The 21202-nt window shown below is 60.0% G+C and overlaps 1 protein-coding gene across 2 annotated transcripts; it reads right to left on the reverse strand.

Annotated features, from left to right (window-relative positions):
• Positions 1-314: 314 nt before the first annotated feature.
• CASKIN1 (CASK interacting protein 1) lies at positions 315-19321 on the reverse strand. 2 transcript variants are annotated; one of them, XM_053928113.2, is made up of 20 exons: positions 18556-19321; positions 11916-11967; positions 11711-11808; positions 11363-11508; positions 11178-11273; positions 10920-11050; positions 10347-10455; positions 10151-10259; positions 9969-10063; positions 9677-9794; positions 8554-8655; positions 8367-8455; positions 8206-8290; positions 8027-8118; positions 7202-7312; positions 7017-7118; positions 5483-5621; positions 3363-5408; positions 2282-2714; positions 315-1963 (listed from the first exon to the last, which is right to left on the reverse strand). In XM_053928113.2, the coding sequence occupies exons 1-20, from the start codon at positions 18647-18649 to the stop codon at positions 1867-1869; spliced, it is 4344 nt and encodes a 1447-aa protein (XP_053784088.1). In that variant the 5' UTR covers positions 18650-19321; the 3' UTR covers positions 315-1866. The 2 variants fall into 2 exon arrangements, with proteins under 2 accessions (XP_053784088.1, XP_053784092.1); XM_053928117.2 differs by lacking the exons at positions 7017-7118; positions 7202-7312 and having other exon boundaries at positions 18556-19269.
• Positions 19322-21202: the final 1881 nt, after the last annotated feature.

Below are 21202 nucleotides of genomic sequence, written 5' to 3' on the forward strand. Positions count from 1 at the left end.
CTTTCTCCCTCCCTTCCCCTCTTTCTAAAAAGAAATAAAATCTTTCTTTTAAAAAAAGGAGAAAATAAAAGCTACAGATTGGGGCTGTGAGTGGGGATGGTCCTGGGGTGAGGGAGAGGCTGCCTGAGAATACAGGTGTGCCCAGGCACCAGCAGCCGGTGGCCAGTGGCCAGGGGCGGGGTGGGGGGGGGTGTGTGACACAAAAAAGGTTCCTGTTCACCCCAGGATGTAGCCCTCTCAACGACTTCCCCTCCCTGTCAGGAACAGGCTAGCCCCCCATTTTCCCAACACACACCACCAGAAAGTGAGCCAGGACGTTTTCTGCTGTTTATTGACAGCTGACAGGACCTCCCTGCCCAGACCCCCACTTCCCACCTGCTGGAGCCCCCGCCTGGGCCACCTACTAAGGAGAGGCCAGGCGCCCACTAGGAGAAGCATCACAGCATGACAGCTGGAAGGGGCCTCACATTCCCAGATGCCCCCTTGGCTGATCCCCTCCCACCTGTATCACAATCGCTGGTTTTCGGCATTTTTAATTTTTTTTAAAGAGATGTCAAAGTTGTGTCCAACACACGTGGATCAGCAAACACAATAGAGGAGGCCGGTCAGTACTTTTTGGAGGGGTCAGGGGAGAGGAGAGAAAGGGCAAGAACAACCACACGACACAGCCTTGGACCATGAGCAGAAGCATCTGTGGGAATTCAGGTGGGGGTGGGCTGGCTGCCTGGAGAGGGAGGGTCAGGCACACCTTCACACGCGCCACTCGTGGCCTGGCATGCACGCCCTGCGTCCACTGCTGTCACCTAGCTGACCCGCCGCTTCACGCTGCGCACGACTCCCTGACGCCCAGGCAGACCTTCAGAGCAGCACCCCACAGAGAGGAGGGAGCCCGCTGCGTCATCTCCATGGCGTGAAGGACAACAGCCCAGCAGCAAGGCACATCCTTCGAGTTCTTCAGATGCAGAGGAGTTAGGTGAGAGAGCAGAGGAAGGCCCTGGCGGGGCACAGATCCTGCCCCAGACCGAAGCCTCCCATTGTGCTACTGGGCCAGGGGTCTGGCCACTCCTGGATAGAGGCAAGGAAGGACAGATGTGGCCAGGGCCTCTAATAGCTTTTGTCTTGAGCTAGACTCCAGTGTCCTTGAAGTTGGTAAATGGTTTTCTATAGGATCAATAATATTTTTTTTCTTTAAATATATATTCATTAAAGTTATACCTTTTTGTTTCTCTGGGGAAATCTGCCTCAGCTCATTCCCAATAAATTAATACTCTTGATAGCTTATATTCTGTGGGTACAGTGGGGCAGGGGTCCTGACCCCAGCCCCTTGTGCTGTGCCAGAGCAGCTGGCAGAGGTCCCCAATGGGCAGTTCTGTGCTGGGCGTAGGCCTGTGCTCTGCCACAGATTGGGGAGGGGGCTACAGTGGCTTCCTCCCTCCCACTACCTCCCAGGGTGGGCCTAGCCTGAACTCAGGGCAGCAGTGCCTGGGGCTGCCCCTTCTCTACACAGAGGGCAGAGCCTGGTGGTGGGTGGGCAGGTGGCCCAGCAGTTATTGCACAGGGAGCAGCAGACAGGGATGGGCACCCGCAGGGCAGCAGCATCTGTCCAGAGCCCTTGGGTCCCTAGGCCAGGCGGTCTTCCAAGCTGGGCATCCTGCCTGCGCCCAGGGGGCAGGAGTTGTGCTTGTGCGGGGACTGGGTAGCACGACCCGCCCCCGCCTCCTGGCCCTGGCAGGCGTCCCCTGCACCCTGCCCCACTCAGCCCTCCACCATGCCCACTTGGGCCGCGCCCAGAGATGCCCATCCTGAGGTAAAAGTCAGTGTGCAGGCGGGGCCCAGACAGCATGGGCGGGCCCAACGTGGGCCGCGTCACTCCAGCATGGCGTCCAGTTGGTCCGCCAGGTCATCAAACATGCTGCCGATGTCGTCCAGGATGCTACCCGTGCTCTTCTCCGTGGTCGAGGGGCTGGGGGTGGGCACAGTGTGAGTAGAGTGAAGCAGGGTGGGACCAGTGAAAAGCGCCCCACCCCATTCACTCCCTTCAATCCATCAGTGCATGGGCGGAGCCAGCTGAAGACCACACCCCCCACCTCAGAATGTAAATGACTGGAGGTGGTGCGAAAACCCCGCCCACGCCGGACCCCACCCCACTGCGTAAGGTGTGGGTCTGAAATCACGTCCTTAAGGCATCGGTCACGCCCCACCCTGCCTGACTCCCCGTGCACTGACCTGGGTGGCACACAGATGCCACCCATACCCACACCAGACCCCGTCCCGCACCTACCGCAGGCCCTGTGCGTCCTCCTGCCGGATCTTTTCTTCTACTGCTTGCAGTGCCGCCGCCAGGCACGCGCTGGTCTCCTCCAGCTTCTGCCGGGCACTGTCCCCAGGCGAGGCACCATCCGACGCAGACGCGGCTGGGGGCCCACTGGCAGCTGCTGCGGCTGCGGCGGCAGCGGCGCGCGGCGGCTTGGCGGGAACATGCAGCCCGGGAGTGCCGGGAGACGGGGGCTTAGCGGGGCTAGCGCTCAGCGAGGGAGGCGTGCTGGCTGGCTTGGCGAGGGCAGAGGGCGGCTGGCGCGCCGGCGAGGGCGTAGGCGACGGGTTGGCGCTGCCCGACTGCAGCCCCGCCGCGGCCTTGGCGGGCTTGGGCGCCGTGGGTGGAGGCGGTGGCTTGGGAGACACGGGCGGCGGCGTGCCGTGGGCACACTTCACCTCTGCGGGGAGGAGGAAACTCGCACCGCTGCGGGAGGTCGCGCTGTGCGCAACCTGGCCATCCCCGCGCGAGCCCTACCGCAGAACTCTGCCTCGCGCCCGGGAGCGGAGATGCGGCCCTCAGAACTGTGGCCAGGTTCCAGCAGCAGCCCTTCGCTGCCCCTCTACGGGGCGTGCTTCCCCATGCAAACCTGGTCGCATTACAGCTTCTAGATCCCTCCCAGTCCGCCCCCAACTTTATGCCTCTCCCGGTGTGGCCCTTGGGTTGCTTGATTGACTACAGGGCTTTGCAACTCTGACATTTGTGCCTGGAAGCCTCTCCCTTCCCTCCTCTGTTGGGCTCACCTCCAGCTGGTCAGGGTCAGACCCCTCCCTAACCCTTCTAGCATCCTGCACCTGCCCTCCCTCCACAGGTGCTACTATTAACGGGTTTCTGTAATCCTCCTTCACTGAGCAACCTGAGGACCAGCCACCCTCCTCCCACCCCTGGGCTGACATAGTTGTCCTATGGATGGATGGATGCATAGAGTCTGACACTTTCCGACCCCGCTCTACCTGGCTGCCATCAATTCCAAGAAGAGAAAAACCCTTCAGACCACGGAGTGGGAAGGTGGGGTGGAGGCCCTTCTTGAGCTGGCTCCCTCACCTACCTGGGCTGCCAGGACCTGGTAGTGGCACCTTCTTGGAGGCTGGCGTGGGCGACCCCTGGATCTTGGGCACCGGCTGAGCCAGGATAGGCTTGGGAGAGACAGGCGGCTTGGCTGGCTTCCGGGCATCACTGTCTGGTGGGGGCAGTGGGGGCAAACGCATCAGGTCAGAGGGCGGCGGCTCGGCGGGTGGGGGTGGCGGGGGCAGCTCCAGGGGTCCAGCCTGCTCAGAGGCCAGTCGGCGGCGCACGGTGCCCGTGCCATTCTGGTACACGGACAGTGATGGGGGTGGCTCTGGACCTGTCTCCCGCTCCTTGGCCTTGGGCCGGCGTTTGACCGTGTCAGACTCAGTCAAGATGAACTTGACATTCTCCTGCTGGCTCTGCTTGGCTCGGATGCGCCTCTTGAGTGTGGCACTGGCCTCCACCCTGGCCAAGGGAGGGCCCTCCCCACTTGACTCTCCCTTGGCTGGACCTCGAAGCCGCTGCCGGGTAGTGCCATCTTCCACAAAGTGGCCATGATCTGCAGGCCCCACTGGCTCCCCAGGTCCCCGGCGGGCAGCGGCCAGCAGTCCTGTGACAGGCCCACTGAGCGTGCGGCGCCGATTCACCACCTCGCCATCAGGCCCAATGGCCTCCTTGTGCTTCACTGAGGCCAACACGGTGGCCACCCGGCCTGGCTCCGTGCTGTCAGGGTGAGGTGTAGGGTGGCCCTCAGGGGGCCTACGGGCTGCCCGGCCCCCACCCCCAATGGATGACAGCTCGAGCATGGCTGCAATGCTCTTCACACTGCCAGCGCTGCCTGTGTCCACACTGCCGGCCAGGTCACTGGCCCTCCGGCGCTGGGCCCGCACCCCCAGATGGCCATCCTCAGTCCCAGCCCCCTTGGTCTCAGCATCTGGTACCGACTCATCAGTTAGGTTGGCGCTAGCCATAGCTGAACTAGAGCGCTTGGGCGGAGGTGGTGGGGGCCCCTTCTTTCGGGGCCGAACAGCAAAGGACTGGCTGCGGTTGACGTTCTTGTCAGCACCCGCAGGTGCCCGCACTGAGTGGCTGCGGCCTACACGTCGCTGGACTGTGGCGTAGGGCCCCGCAGCAGCTGGCACCAGCAGCTCGTCCCGCTCTGGCTCGCTGTCAGACGCTGCATACCGATTCAGGCTGTGGGCACGCTTCTTGGGCCTCCCTGGCTCCACATCAGCCTCAGGGGGCAGACACAGCACGGGCACGGGTGCAGGTGCAGGCACAGGGGCAGATCCAGGCCCAGGAGCAGCTGGCCCTGCCTCACTCTCCACAGGCTGGGGCAGCACATAGGCAAAGCCACGGTGTGTGGGTGACTGAGGCAGCGAGCGGGGCGACATAGGTCGCTCCATTGGTGGCAGCAGCTGTGGGGTGGGCTTCACCTTGGCTGTGGCTGGGGCTGGACCATGAGGCCCCCCCAGGGCCTGGGGGGAACCTGGCCGGGCTTTAGTGGGAGTCTGGGGTGGAGTGAAGGGGCTGGCTCCTGTTGGAAGGACCTGCCGAGGCTTGCCGGGCACTGGGGGCACACTGGCCCGCTTGATACTGTGGCCGTGGCGGCTGGGCCGAGCCTCCTTAGGCAGAGAACCAGGAGCTGGTCCCTCATCCAGCAGGTACTCCTGGCTCCTTGACATTGGGCTGCCGGGCCCAGGGAACTCATCACCCAGAAGCTCCTGAGAGCTGCTCATGTGCCGTGCCCGCCCACCCAGGCTGGGCTCCTGGCGCATGGAGGCCCTTGGGGTGGGCGGCAGGTGGTTGGAAGGCTTCTCAGCAGTGGCAGGGGTGGCAGCTGCCTCCGCCGGGCCAGTCATAGCAGCCTGCAGCTCACCACTGAGTTCACTGTCCTGGAAGGTCATCATCTTCGGAGACTGGCAGTCAGCTGGGGCAGCCTCAGGTGGGGGCGGCGACTCAATGGCCATCACTTCAAGTGACTGGGGCGCCTTCTGGCACAGGGGTCCGCCTTCATACTTGGCGTACTCTGCCTTCTGCAGCTCCGCTAGTTTCCTCACTGCCAGCATCAGCTTCTTCTGGTGTCCTGAGTGGGGCATGGGGCAAGTCAGGCCAGGGAGGGTGGCAAGGACCAGGAAGTGGTGGGGGCGGGGGCCTCACCCAGCTTGGTGATTCCAATCTCCTGTAGGTCCTCCCAGGTGATGTCGGTGATAAAGTCGATGTTCTCATAGCCATTGTCCACCAGCACTTTGTAGTACTGGGCGAGGCCGATCATGGACAGCCACATGGCCAGGTTAGCCTACAGAGCAGGAGAGACAGAAGGCAGCCCGAGCTGGCTACGCACAGTCTGCTGGCTACTCAGAACCGCCAGGGGAGGGGCACCGGGCCAGCCCGGCACAGACAGACAAGAGGACGAACAAACAGGTGTCAGCTTCGGATACAGCGCGGCCTCAGCAGGAGCCACGGCCAGCTCCTGTGCACAGGCGACCGCACACAGCGCGGCCCTCCCCTCAGGACTCCGTGTGGGGGAAGAATGCACTTCCTCACCTGCCCAGGCAACCTTGGGGGCAGCACTCGGTGGACACATGCCACACATCGTGGACGCAGACGCACAGCACCACCAACCAGATACGTGTACGCACACACGCTGGATCCCAGCCACACACGGGCACTGGCAACCCTCTGTGTCAGGCTCACGTCCTCTCGCCCTTTCCCTACCCACATCGGGCACGGTCAGTCACACAGCCACCTCACACATGTGTGCAAACAGCCATGACAGTCTTCACCCAGTGGCTTCCTGAGCGGCATCCACCTGTCCACACTCCCGTCAGGACATCAGTCACGCACCAGCACACAGCACACCTGCACAGGTAGGCCCAGGGACCCAGCTGTGCTCACCGAGAGGACCCCTGAGCTGCTGACCGAGGGGGGCAAGGCAGATGGGCGTGAACCTACCTGTCCCTGACCCACAGCCCTGGGGGCTTTTGGTGGTCAAGGCATTTCTCCCCCATCGGTGGACGGGGAATCACAGCTCTGCACGAAGACCAGAGAGGCAGCATCGATGCGACAGGCCCTGGGCCTTCCTTTTCCTGGCCCAGAACCTGTCCCATCTCGTGGGTGCCTGATAGTGACAGCGCAGCCTATGGTCAGTGTGAGTGTAGCCTTCGGCACAGCTGGCACGTCCAGTCAAGTGTGTGGGTGTGTGCGTGCAGTCCCCAACGAGCACCTTGAGTATATTTAGTGTGCAGGAAGCACACTCACACGCACATCTGCCCCACGCATATGCCTGGGTGTGTCCCATCAACGCAGGCCCCTCTGTGCTCTCTGGGTGGGTGTGCAACGGGCAGCGTCGAGGGTGTGCCAGGTATCCCTGTGTGACCGCCTGAGTACGGCGGAGGCCCCTGCAGGAGCATGTAGTGGAGAAGGGTACTATCCCCTCGCCCTGAGTTGTACCCCTCGCCCCGAGGGGTACTAACCCCTCGCTCACGGGTTGTCACCCCTGCCCCTGCCTCAGGAAGGCTGCCCCAGTGCCTGTGATGAACAAAGGCTGTCCAGGTGGGTCACTGCTGGGTGGCCGTCCTCTGGTCTCCTCTCCCTGGAGCCCCAGAGGGCAGGCGAGGGCTGTAACCAGGGAGGCGGTCTGTCTGTCTGTTTGCCCATCCTGAGCCCAGCCATAAGGTACAGGGAGCCTTACAGGTTTGTGCTCAGGCAGCCAGTCAGGGATGCTGAGGCTGCTGATCTCTGCCGTGATCTTCTTCCTGTGGCCTGGCTTGGTGACCCCGATGGCCGTGAGGTCCTAGGTAGAGGAGAGGCCTGTTATCTGGTGGCTGAGGGCCTATTTCTGGGTCATGGCTGGTGGCCAGCCTTCGGGCAGCTCACCTCGGGGGTCATGCGGCTGATGGTGGGCAGGTCGTAGCCAGCGCTGAGGAAATTGGGGGCATACAGCTGCAGCTGGAACGTGGCGAGCCACTGGCTAACAGCCTCAGCGCTCTGGAAGACACAAGGCACCCGCTGCAGGCCCGCCCACCCGCCCGCCCACCAGGTGCACACCCCAGCCACCGTGGTGCCTCCTCTGTAAGCTCAGTCTGCCGTCCGCTGGTCCATGTGCAGCTGGGCCCCAGTCAGTCTGGCACCGGCGCTCCCTCCTCATTCTGTGGTCCTGGATGCCGCCATCTTGAGCATCGCGCAGCACTGCAGCCTCGTTCTGCGATCGCCACCAGGAGGGTCCAGCTGCTCCCTGACCGTGCCCCCACCCGGTTCCTGCACCCCGCAGTGTGGCCCCATGTGAAGGGCTCTAGGAATGGGGCCTCGGCACGGCCCCTCACTCCTTGGAAGGTGAGCTTTGCCCAGAGGAATGCAGGACTCAGCCAGCAGCCCACACCTTCCCCAGCGCGCAGGTCGTGCACACAGGATCCATCGCAGCCATGCGCACATCTTGTCCGGTCTCACACCCATGCCGTGTCTCGTGCACACACACACACGTGCCCGCCTCGCAGTCACACTGCCCATCCATGCACAGCCTCGTTTGTCTCACACCCGTGTCACACTTAGACATATTAGCTCACACAATAGACAACACCTACACACACAGACTGAGACAGACAGACGGAGGGGCTAGCCTGTCAAGAGCCCCCAGTGGTACTGTGGCTAGGCCAGGAAGGCTGCCCCGGGTGCCCCTCCCTGCTGCCAGCCCAGGCCCTGTACCTTGCCCTCCGATGCTGGCTCCAGCTTCTTGGGTGGCTGCTCCGCATAGACCTGCCCACCATGGGCCACTGGAGGCTGAGACCGGGCTGCACCTGGGGATGAGAGGGCATGGGCGGGGGCAAGGGCTGCTCAGGGGCCACCTCTCTGCCAGGACAGCAGTATTGTGTCCTTGCTCTTACCTGCGGAGCCCTCCAGGGGCTTCACAGGGCTGTCCCCAGGGCTGGACTCTGAGATGGACTTCTGGGAGAGCACTGTTGCCAGGAGCTGCAACCCAGACAGACTGGCTGGCGGGCGCTGCTCTGGGCACAGGCCACCCTGGCCCTGCCACCACCCCACCTACCTTGACCCCTTCAGAGCCTGCATGCAGGGCGTGGGCCCCACTGCTCCGGCTGACAGCCACACTGCCCAAGCTGCCACTCCGGTCTCCGCCTGCCAGCACAAGGGAATATCAGCTGGTGCTGGCCCTGCCTAGCCTGGGGGAAGCCTTGCAGAAGTGCTGTTGCCGCTGCCCTCCAGAGGCCCCCCACCTGCAAAAGGCTTCCTCAGCACCCAGATCTCTTCAGGAGGTGCAGAGGGTCCTGATAAGCTGCCTCCTTGGGGTGGGCTTGGTTCGGCGCCTGCTCGGGAACCTGTGAGCCAAGCATAGCCTCCCTAAGCGTCCTGGACCAGCTCAGGCCTGGGAGCCTGACCCTGAGAAAAGGTTGCCCCCTGGCCTGACCCTGAGCCTAGGTAGAGGCCCAACACGTGCATGCCTCAGGGGTCAGCACTACAGTTTCCTCCTGCCCTGAGAGAACCTTAGAAGACTCCTCCTACCCCAGACACTTGACAGCAGAAGAATGTGGCAGAGAAAGGCCCAAACCCGGCTATCCTGCCAGTGGCCCTGTGGTTCTGCAGGGTGGTGTGGTTTGCCAGAGGGTGCAACCTCCTCTGTGCCCAGGCAGTAGTGGGGAGGGAAGAGGCACACAGGAGCCTGGGGCCAGGTTCCCCACCCCCGGAAACTAGATTTCTGTGGCTGGGCTGGCTACATCCCCTAACGGGACCACTCTGCTCTTTCACCCCACCTGTCCCTCTCTGTGATCTCACCAGTCCCCTGCCTGACACCACTCCACGACCCTGCGGCCATGTCCTACCTCCCTCACCCTCACTCTGCGCCAGCCGTACTGGCCTCCTTTGGACCCTTACACCCGTCACATTCTTTCCTGCCTCAGTTCCTCTGCACAAGTGGTCCCCGCAGCCTGGATTGCTCTGCCTGTAGCCGACCCCTCCCATTTCTCAGGGCCTTCTCTGACCATCCTGTCTAAAGCAGGCCTTCAGCCACATTTTCTGTCATTGGCTGGTATGTTCCCTTCCATGTTTACTTCACTGTCCCTTACTCCCTTCCCTCCCTGGGAGCAAGCTCCTTGAAAGCAGGAATGATGTCCATCTGAGTCACCATCTGTTCCTAGTGGTTGGTGTGCAATGTCTGTTGAATAAATGAAGAAATGGGCATGAGGACACCAACGAGGAGACAGCTAGCAGGGCACACTTCTGGACACCACTTTGGACCCTACACCTAGCGCTGGCTAGAGCTCGATCGTTGCCCTGCCATCCAACACACATGTGCACCTACTTCCTTCTGGCCCCCAAGCCCAGACCTGGGGTAGGACTTGCCTGCTCGCTTTACAATGGCCTCGCCCAGGGAGGATGGGAAGTAGCCCACCCGGTCATTGCCTGTCCGGTTGTCATGGATACAGCCCTTCCACCGGCCATCTGGATGCTGCTCAAGGACCTGGCCAGATGAGGTGGGGAAAAGAACACTCAGGGAGACTTCTGGGTCGAGTGGGTGGGCGGCCCAGGCCTCCTGCCCAGACCCCAGACTTCCCAATTGCTGAGGGGAAAATGCTGTGGGGTGAGCACCCAAGTCCCACCCATCCCTGCTCCAGCGGCCCAAGGCCATCCTTACTGTGATGATATCCCCAGCTTTCACGTTGAGGCTGGTCAGGTCATAATTGTTGCAATAATCTTGGGTTGCTCGGACCTGCAGGGCCGCCGAGGCCTCTGGAGACATAGGAGGTAGACTCCCCAGTCCTTTGAACCAGCCCGGCCCAGGCCCTGCTGCAGACCCCCTGCCCTGCCTGGGCCCACCTCGCAGCAGCTGCTTGATCTCCTTGCTGGCCTGTGACGTGGTGAACTGGTGCACAATGTCCAGGGCTGTCTGGCTGTACGTGTTCCTCACATGAGCGTTGATCCCATTCTGCACATGCCGAAGGGGGAGGTCTGTCAAGAGCCCCCAGTCCCCCACCCCTGACTGCACCCAGCTCCCCCTGGACCTCCCACTCACGTCCAGCAGCAGCCGAACCACTTCCGTCTTCCCGCAGAGTGCAGCCTCGTGCAGGGCTGTGCCGGACTTGGTCTGGCGGTTAATGTCAATGCCGGCTTGGAGGAGGAGTCTGGTGGGAAAGCAGGGGGAACAGGCAGGACCTATAGCAGGAGCCCTCTGCCCCAGCACCCCAAAGCTAAGCCCTGATTTCCGAGCGCCTCAGGATTAACCAGCCCTACCCGCCTCCCTGACAGCACGATTCCTGGCACTGACTGAGACCTGCGGACGTGCCTGCCCTGCACCAGCCCTTCATCGTGGCTGCTTTGTCTCGTCCCACACGCGCACTGCTATGATGTCCACGGGGAAACTGAGGCTCAGAGAAGTTACGTGGGTCCACGGAGTCGCCCAGCAAGTGGCAGGACTGCCCTGGAGCCCAGGCTATGTGGCTGTGGATGCCCACTCCCCAGCCTCCTCCAGCACCTCCTTCAAGTGGGCAGCTGGAGGTGTCCTTGGCAGACTGCTCCTGTCTTATCACCAAGCCAGGAGCAGAGCCCTCGAGCTGGGAACCCCCACCCCACCCACATATGACCATACCTGATGATGTCGATGTGGCCATTCTTGGCTGCCAGGTGCAAGGGGCTGGTGCCATTGGGGTCAGTGGTGTCTCCTGGCCGGGGCTCCAGCAAGGCTGTGCACATGTTGCTGCTCAGGAGCAGCTGGACCACCTTGAAGAAGGGATCAGAGTAGGGGGCGGCCCAGAAATGGGCCGGGGGCTGCAGGTCTGCCCCGACTCCAGGCTCGGGAGAGGAAAACAGAACAGATGGAGTGCCTCTCAGCTCCTGGGAGACTTACCCCAACGCGGCCAAACTCACAGGCCAAGTCCAGAGGTGTCTTGCCCGAGTTGTCTACCATGCACGGGTTGGACTGGTGCTGCAGGAGCATCTCAGACTGCGGGGCCCACGGGGCACAGTCAACCCCAGGGTGTCTGTCAGGCCCATGCCTCCCCGGCACCCTGCCGTCCCTGAGGTGGTCCTCACCACATCATAGTGACCGTGCTGGGCTGCTAGGTGGAGGGGGATGTGGCCCTCATCCGATGGGACGTTCACTGCTGAGCCTGCCTTTAGCACCAGCTTCATGGGCTCCTTCCGGCCCTGCCAGGCAGCATAGTGCAGTGGCCGCATGCCTAGGGGCAGGCAGGGGCCGTTGGGAGCTGGCCTCTGACCCTGAGCCCACCCCTGACCTCCAGAATGCAGATCCCATGAGGATCTTCCTAGACCCAGCCTGAGACCCTGGCGGTGACCTCAGTTGAGGGACCGTCCAGTCCTCACGGGACCCCTGACCTCAACCCTGGCCCCCCTGGCTCTGAGGTTCTTGACAGGCCTTGCCTTTGTTGTCCTTGATGTCCACAGCAGCCTGGGCCTCCAGCAGCAGGGTAATCAATTCCGTGTTGCCATTCAGGGCCGCGTGGTGCAGGGCAGAGAAGCTGGGGCAGGTGACAAACACATATAGGCAACTACTCGGGCACCTGGCCTTCCCCAGGAGCCCCCTACCCCCATTCCCAGACTGGTATCCCCCTGGCTGAGAACTCACCCATCTGGGTCCTGAAAGTTGACATTGATCTTCTTGGTGGAGCCCAAGAGCTCTGGGAGTGGAAAGGAGACACAGTGAGGGAGGCTCTGTCAGCTCCTCCTGCAGCCTGCCTGGGTCCTCCAGCAGCTTAAGAGCAGGCAGAGGGTGCTAGCTGGCTCCCTGGCAGGCTCAGAGCCAGAGCTATCTAAGTGTTTAGTCTAGAAACATGTATTTATTCATTCATTCATTCGACTCTGTTCCCTGCACTCAGCTCCAGGTACCAGCTTTTGGACCTTGGTTTGCCACTAAACTGAGATGTTGGGAGGTTCACAGGCCAAAGTCTCCAGGCCTGTCCCTGCCTGGGAACAGAAGCCAGGGTTGTGCACCCACATAGTCACACACATGTGCAATGTATCCCCTGCTGATAGTGGGAGGGAGAGAGCCAGCCCAATCTGTCTCTCAGAAGGACCCAGATGGGCCGGGGGTGGCCCAGGAAGGCTTGGACACCCAGAAATGAGGGTATCTCCGAGGGAAAATCTGCATTTCCAGGATATAGCCATCCCCCACTCCCAGCTCTGGGCCTGGCCACTATAGATGAGCCCCACTCAGCAGGGCAGGAAGGGGAGGCAGGCAACTGGGCCAGTGGCTCTGACTGACCACATGAGAATGGCCACCTCACGTACAGGGGCACGCTCAGGTCCCAGGATTAACAGCCTGAAGCCCGAGGGGCCCAAGCCCTCCCTTCAGAGCTCTAGTCTCCTCCTGGGGCCTCCCAGGTCCTGGCCCCCAGAAGCTGCCTGCCAGAGGAGGGGGCCCACTGACATCCTCCCCGCGGGCTCAGGTCCAGCCAGGCTCAGGCCAAACCCCCTGTCTAGGCCATGGTTACATAACCCATTTGTGGGTCAGTTGTTCCGTGAGGGAAGGAGGGGCCGGCAGGACAGAAGCCCCTTTGTCAGGCCCCGGACAGAGATGGGGGCAGGGGGCCCAAGGGCGAGGAACTGGGGGAAGTGAAGGAGTTGAGTCACAGAGGGGCTGCTGTAGGGCAGCTCAGTGCGGAGTGTGGGTCCCCAGTGGCCCACAAAGCCTGCAAAGTCAGATGGGCCCGAATTCGAATGTTCCCTCTGCCCCTCACTACTCCTATGGCCTTGGCCCTAGTTTGAAGGGGACCAACAGGGCTGGCCTCGCAGACCTGAGGACGTTTCCAGACATAAAGCATGAAGGGTCTGGCAAGGAGTCGGCTCCTTAAGTAGTGATGACTAATATCAGCTCTATGGGAACCCCATCCACGCCCTCCTGCCATGGGGGGCTTCTGTGCAGAGCAGAGGCTCCAGAAAGAGAGGCTACTCCCCGTCCCCACCCCCCCCCTCTGCTCAGACACTTTGCTGGCGCGGAAGTCCATCTCCTTTGGCAGCAATGCCACCCTTCCCTCGGTGGTCCAGGCCAAAACCCTGGAGTCAGCCCTGGGTCTCCTCTTGACACCTTAAATCTTCTCCAATGGTAACCCCCATTGGCTCTACCGTTAAGGCACTCTCAAAGCACACTCAGGATTTTACCACTTCTCACCACCGCCATTGTTACAAACCTGGGCCGGGCCGGCATCTCTGGAAGGATCACTGCCAACACCTCCGCACTGGTATCCTCACTTCCTCCTTGCCCCGTTCAGCCTGTGCCCACCACACCCTGAGGTCAGGGGATCCCTGTTAGAGCATGAACCCAACCCCTTTGCTCCTCTCCAGAAGACTCTCCAAAAGCACCCGTCTCACTGAACAATGGCTCTGCGTGATGCGGCCCTCGACTTCCGCAGCACCCCTGTTCCAGCCACGTGATGGTGCTCCCCACATTCTGGCCGCCTTGCCACAGGGACCTAGCATGTATTATATGGGGTTGACACAAAGTCGGTTTAGTTTTTTCCATACGCTGGCTCCCTCCTGCTTAGTTGTCTTTAATTTCATTCGAAACAATTTTGTTAGATTGTATTGTGACAGCTGTCATGTCAGTGTGCACTAAGAAAAACTTGCCCTGGCTGGTGTAGCTCAGTGGATTAAGTGCCAGCCTACGAACCAAAGGGTTGCTGGTTCGATTCCTGGTCAGGGCACATGCCTAGGTTGGGGGCCAGGTCCCCAGTGGGCGGGGGGGGGGGGGGTCGGCAAGCGAGAGGCAACCACACACTGATGTTTCTCTCCCTCTCTTTCTCCCTCCCTTCCTCTCTATAAATAATTAAATAAATCTTTTAAAAAACATCAAAATTGGTGGATTTTTATACAGCCATTTTAACATTGAAGATGGAAGAAAATTCACAATATCTCCGGTATATTATGCTTTATTATTTTAAGAAAGGTAAAAACACAATTGAAGCACAAAAAAAGATTTGTGCAGCGTGTGGAGAAGGTGCCGTGACTGACCGAACGTGTCAAAAGTGGGTTGTGAAGTTTCTTGGTGCTATTGACATTTTGGCCAAATAATTCTTTGCTGTGGGGCTGTCCTATGTGTTGGAAGATGTTTAGCAGCACCCGTGGCCTCTCCCCACTGGATGCCAAGAGTGGGAGGCAACCGGCACACTCAAAATATCCAAATCAATAAAGTTATTGGTGAAAATGAAAAATGTGTCTTTTATTTTATGGAAAATACTAAATGGACTTTTTGGCCAACCCAATATACATGTGTGGGTTATTCTTCTCCCAGTTATTCCCATGATTCTTTCCCTCATTTCTTTCAGGTCTTTATCCAAATGTCACCAGCTTGGTGAAGCCTCCCTGGTCCCCCCATCTAAAACGATAAACCCTGCCCTGACTGGTGCGGCTCAGTTGACTGGGCATCATTCTGCAAAATGAAGGGTCGCCTGTTTGATTCCAGGTCGGGCCACATGCCTGGGTTTGGGGCCCAATCACACCGTGTGCAAGAGGCAACTGATCGATGTTTCTCTCCCTCTCTTTCTCCCTCCCTTCCACTCTCTCTAAAAATAACTAAATAAAATCTTAAAAATAAAATAAAACGGTAACCCCCTCCCATGCCATGTCTGCTGTATTTTCTCTCCGGCCTCCGTCACCACCTTTGATCTCATCTGTGTCCGCCCCGTCACTGAACCGCTCGCTCCGAGAGCACAAGGGTTATTTACTTTGCCCACTGCCGCATCTTTGGAGGCAGAATCAGTGCCAGGTACATACGAGGTGCCCAGTAAATTAGAGACTGAAATCATATCCTAGTCCCACACACTGTGTCCACCTGCCAGGGCCACTTTCAGGCATGTGACCTTTCAGGCATGCGCAGTCACTCAGAAGGGCCCCTCATCTAGTTGGATGCTCTGCTGTCACCATCTTAAATTCTTAATTTTTGGACGAGGCACCCCTGTTTCCATGTTGCACTGGGCCCTGTGAAGTGTGTGGCCTGGCCTGCCACAATCCCTTACTAAGGTGAAGAGAGCGAGACACGGCTGCCCTGTAGCACCCCCATCCTGTCTAGGGCCACATCCAGGACATTCTCAACACCACCCCCCCGACACACACCCCCTCTGCCCAAGTCTAATGTTTGCTGCCCACCTCTTTTCCTAGTTCCAGTTCTCAGTAGCCAGTTCCCAGCTTCTCTTGCAGACTTCCCAGTCTAGACCCTTTTCCTCCCTCCCATAGTCGATGCCTCCCAGGCAGCTGCTGAGCCCGGTGCTCCAAGGGGAACACATGGCCAGGCCCACCTGCTCACCTGGCTGTACTTGCTGAAATTTCAGAGGGGCTGGAGGTCAAGGCCCAGGAAGAGACACAGACACCAAGAGAGGAGGAGTCTCCACTCCAAAGGGGACAGCTCCTCACATGAGGAGGGGCATCACACTAAGAGCGTCTCACCCTCTCCCTGCCACTAGTCTCCTCAAAGAGGAAAACAGCTGGAATTGGATGGAGGAGAGCTTGAGGTCTTGGAGCACTTCCCCGACACCTGTGGGAGACACCAGCCACGGAGGAATGAACTCTGCATGGGACCGGGGAGGCTGAACCAGGTGGACACAGGTGCTCCGAATGAAGCTGGAGGGGCCTGGGCAGGTGGGGGAGAAGGGGGCAAGTGGGCACCAAGCTGAAGGTCTTAGGAGCTCCCTTTCCCTTTCCGCAAGGGCACTAAGTCCTATGGATTCCCATCAGTAACAGCACGTAAACTTTGCCCCCCAACCCATCCCATGACTTGGGGTCTCCTATCTCTGGTCACCCCAGCCTCTCTAAACTGTTCTCCTGGGACCATCCGTACCTTTGAAGGCAGCTCCAAACTCCAGGCTAGAGAGGCCCCAGTGCCTCTCCCAGCCCACGCTCATGACCTCCCTCGACCACTCTGCCCAGATGCTCCTCCAAACACAGTAGCCATTTATAGGCCACAGAGCTACTTCTTCCCCTCCAGGGATATGCTTCTGGTCTTCTCTAGTCCCATCTCCGAGTGGCTGCGCCCTATGGCCTCCAGGGGGCCAGGCACCGTCCCAGATCTTCCAGGGAAGCAGGACCAGTGCAGTCTCTTCCCAGCTCCCCCAGGCAGGTAGCTCTGGGGCTGATGCTGGAGCGACAGCCAAGGTGAGAGAGCACAGGAGTACTGGCCTGATATCTTCAGGAAATTCAGAAACGGGAGGTTGGGCCAGAAGGAAGCGCAGGGTACCCCACCCCTGCCAGCAGAAGGCCAGCCCCACCCAGCACTTCCCCTTCTTCCCCTCAGTGACTACTGCTGAGGGTGCTAGTGCTGGTGTGTGTAAAGAGGCTCCCTTCAAGGTGGGAGGGAGGACTGACAGAGTCTGGTGCCACACTGGAGGGCTGGGGCTACAGGGAGGTGCCAACACAAGGAGATCACGGGAACAAGGATTATGGGATGCTCCTGAATCTAGGGGGCCCTGGGGACCACTGCTGGATGCCCCCCACCCCATGGCCCAAACTCCAGCTGTACTATGCTGAATCAAAATACATCTTACTCCAAAGCAGGCCAGTGTTACCATGACGACGGAGCTAATTCATGGAGGGATTTCTCTTTCTGACTTATTAAGCCCGCTCCTGTGAGTCAGAACCCAGAGACCAGTCTAGGCAAGGGTGTATGTAGAGATCCAGGTGAGACCCAGGTAAAGGCAAAAGTCCTCACACCTTCCCAGGGGGGCCAGAGTAGAAGGGAGGAGGAATCTGATGCCCCCAAATCTGATGCTCCTACTACTCCCCAGGCCTGCCTGCTCTGGGTTGAGGAGATGGTCCTAATTAGTGCTTTCTGAGCACTTAGTAAGAGCCTGGGCTTCATGTGCACTCTCTTATTGTTCGTACAGCAATGCTAGGGCACAGGGGGCCACAAATACCCCCATCCTACAGATGAAGAGACTGAGGCCTGGGGAGCGGGCCTCGTTTATGCCTGAGATGGCATGGCCACTAGGTGGAAGTCTTGACCTTGCCTTCCACTTCTCAGTGCCTTCACTTGCTTTTGAGGTTCAGCAGAGACTGTGCCTGCCTGGAAGCCCTCCGTTTCCGAGCCCTGAGACCCTGAAGCCAGCCCCAACTGGGTGTGGAAGGCAAGGCCAGCCTGTGTATGTGTGCCTGCAGGGCACAGAAGTGTGGATCTCTAGTTAGCACAGAGCAGACAGGACCTGGCAAGCAGGTATTGAAGCAGGAGGCCCCTCTAGAGCTCAAGGATTCACCTCCCACCTTCCCTGAAGCAGTCTCAGTCCTCAGCAGAGGGGAGTGGGGCGCCTCCCTGGCTTACATACAGCCCCTGGGGGTGGGGTAGGGAGCGAGGTGCCCACACTCCACGTGCCATCCTGCAGAGCCCTACCCATGCCCCTACAGGTACCCTGACACACTGACACAGTCATATGTGCGCAGCCGCACATGTGGCTGGTCCGCACACCCATCCATCCATCTCTAAGAGCCCTGGGGGAGTCTCCAGGTTGAGCTGGGATGACTGCTGGGATCAGGGCTCCAAGCTCCCAACCCTTCCCTGGGGCCCTAACAGCATGAACTCAGGATGGCTAGTGGGAGACCCCTCCCTCTCCCACAGACCCCTTTCCCAGCAGTGAGGCCAGAAAGAACCAGGGTCTGTTTCAGGGTCTGCACCTGCTTGGAGCTCAGCCTGGCCTGGGCTGGGCGACCTTGGACCACTGCTCCCCTATCAGTAAATGGCCCACAGCCAGCCATGCCTGGGCAGCCACACCCCCAGCATGGTCCTGTCCCCCCTTCCCTGCAAAGCGTGTTATTAAACATGGGGCGGGAAAGGGGTCTGACAGGGACCATCGGCCCCCTTGATGTCCCAACCGCAAGGGGCCCCTCCCTCTCTTCAAGGGGAGGGCATCGCCTTGCCCTTTAAAGGCCCAACAGAGACCTCCAGCTGTCCACCCGCAGCCCGGGGAGGGAGGAGGACCGAGGCGGAGAGGGAGGGGTGCGAACGCCTGCGACCGGGGAGGTGGGTGCCGCCAGGTGCCCGCTGAGGGGCTCGGGGTGACAGCCCAGCGCTCGGTGCCGCCCCTCCTTCAGGGCTGGGGACGAGGGTTCTCACCGAGGCACCGGGCGCTGTTGGCCCGGCTCGGCCCCGCCCCGCCCCCAGGGACCTACAGCATCCCCCTCCCAGCCCTGCGCTGGGAGGGTTTAGGGGCCCGACGCTGGAGGTGGCCCCCGAGCGCACCGCGGCTCCCGTCGCCCCCCCACCCCCACCCCGCGCCCCCTGCACTCACTGGCTTTCCCCGGCCGCGGCCTCTGCAGCAGCCTCTGCGCGGTCCCGACGTCCTCCGCCTTCACCGCCTGCACCAGCTCCTGCTCCTTCCCCATGGCGCGGCCAGGGCCGCAGCGACGCGGCAGCGCTCCGTGCTCTCCGCGCGGCTCAGAAGAGGCGGCGGTGGCTGCCCCGCGGCGCCGGCCGCATCCTTTTCCCTCCCCCGCCGCCCGCGCCCCTCGCCGTCCTCCGGCTCCCGCTCGGGCTCCCGGCGCGGATGGGGCGGGGAGCGCGTCACGGGTGGGGGGCGGCCGGGAGCGGGGGCCGGCGGCGGGCGCGAGGCGGGGGCGCGGCACCTGGCACCGCCTCCTGGACGCCTGGGTCCCCCTCTGGTGGCCGCTGACCTCCGTCCGCCCGCGCCAGCCGCGCGCCTGGCTCCTTGGCTCCGCCCCTACCTCGGGCTGCCTCGTCCCGAGACGCCCCCTCCCCACGTGCAGGCCGCGGGAGTCAGGCCCGGCGTTTGAGGACACCCGGTTGCCCCCGCAGCGCCGGAGGCTGGGGCCAGCATCGGCCAGGGGGATGGACCCTAAACCCCGACAGGGCGGCGGCGCCTCGAAGCTGAGCCTGAGAGAGGCTTCCAGAGGCTGCGGGACCCAAGCGGGGGAGTAACTCGGCGGCAGTGGGCGGGCGGGGACCCGAGCAAGGAGAGAACCCGGGCACCAGCTGTGGCATGGGAACCAGAACGCCAGAGGCTGTCAGACATTTCTGGCCCGTGGTTCCCGTGGGAGGTGTCGAAGGACTGTGAAGAGGAATCTCCCAATAATGAATTCGGTGTCAGGGAACCCGCACCCACTCCCCCCCACCCCCGCCCCAACTGCACCTTCTTCCCCTGAATCCTCTGGCTCTGTCCATAAACAACACAGGGCAACAGTCTCCCTGGCCTCAATCTGAACCCCAACCCCAGTGCAGCATCCCCAACTGGGGTGCAGCCCCCACCTACCACCAAGGGGTCCTCAATCCCCTCATCCGCAGCCCAAATGGGGTCACAGGCCTGCCCTGCAGCAATCGGAGCCCCCACCAAAGCCTGCTCACCCTCCAGCCTCCAGCTACAGACTCTGGTAGCACCGGATGGGGCAGTCCTGCTTGACAGATGCTGACACCCCACACACCCGAAACACACACAAACACTTCACCCTTCTGACCTCTTGGGTCTCGGGCCCTCGTCTTGTAATGTCTGCTGCATTCCAGAGACAGCAGTGTTGGAGTGTTTCCCAGCCCAGGATGTTTCCTCACTTTAAGGAAGGGAAGATCATCACCCCAATGGGGCAAGGCTGTTAGGTGAGTTCACACATATGACATGGTCTGATGCCCCTCTTCTTACAGCCCAGACCATCAAGCACCTCTAGAGGGAAGGTTACCAGAGGGTAAGGGAGGGGAAGTAGTAAGCACTGGGGTTCCCTGATCTCGGCAGTTGGTCAAGTCCCCACCACGATCATGGGGTCTCCCATGAAATTTGGGGAGCAAGCCTGGGTCTGGGCTGCCAGGAGTGTCCTTTAAACACAAGGGGCCTTTCCCCCATCCTTTATGGTGACCAATTCCTGGGTAGCTGCTGGGTCAGGATGTGTGCTGGTCACTTCACAGATGAGCTCGGACTTAATGTGCCCATTTTACAGATGAAGAGACTAAAGCTCAGAAAAGCCAACTGACTCACCTGAGGTCCCAGAGTCTCCAGGTCATGAGTTTTTGCTTAGAAACCACATTAGCCATAGCTGTTGTGGCTCAGTGGATGGAGCACTGGCTCTGCAAACTAAAGGGTTACCGGTTCAATTCCCAGACAGGGCACATGCCTGGGTTGCAGGCCAGGTCCGCAGTTGGAGGCATGCGAGAGGCAACCACACATTGATCGTTCTCCCTCCATTTCTCTAAGAGAATAAATAAAATCTTTTTTTAAAAAAGAGGCTCATGTGGATTAGCCTCTGCAGTTGTTCCAGTTCTGCCTCCTACTGGATTTGTTTGCCCAGTCACTCTGTCTGGGTCTTAGTTTCCCCTCTCTGAAATGTGGTAAGAATGATATTCCCCTTAGGTTATTGGAGGAGATATATATATAATGTTTATTTATTTATTTAGATAAGGAGAAGGCAGGAGAAAGACAGGGAGGGAAACATCAATGTGTGGTTGCCTCTTGCCCGCCCCCAGCTGGGGACCTGGCCTGCAACCCAGGCTTGTGCCCTGACTGGGAATCAAACCAGTGACCTTTTGTTCTGCAGGCTGGCGCTGAATGCACGGAGCCACACCAGCCAGGGCTGAGGATATATTTTGATGCAATCAATAAAGCGCTTTGCAGTAGAACTTAGTAAGTGCTCAAGAAATGGCTGCTGTGAATATTGTAATATTCTTAGATCTTTCTGCCTGGGCTGTCTGAGAAGCAACTGTATTTTATTCATTTTTGTATCTGCAGACCCTAGCAGTGTGGCACACAGGAAACACTAAAAAGAAAAAAAAAAGAGAGAGAGAGAGCAATCATCCTTACCGTTATTTCTATGTTTTGGCTGACGAAGGTAAACCACTCTGGCCTGGGCCTAACACTTACAGGGCCTGGGGCCCGAGTACAGAGGCCCACATGCTGAATGTCTAAGTATTTAAATGTTATAAATCATGCTAATAACCTG

The sequence above is a fragment of the Desmodus rotundus genome, chromosome 1 (assembly GCF_022682495.2).
Source record: "Desmodus rotundus isolate HL8 chromosome 1, HLdesRot8A.1, whole genome shotgun sequence".
In the NCBI taxonomy this organism is placed as follows: domain Eukaryota; kingdom Metazoa; phylum Chordata; class Mammalia; order Chiroptera; family Phyllostomidae; genus Desmodus; species Desmodus rotundus.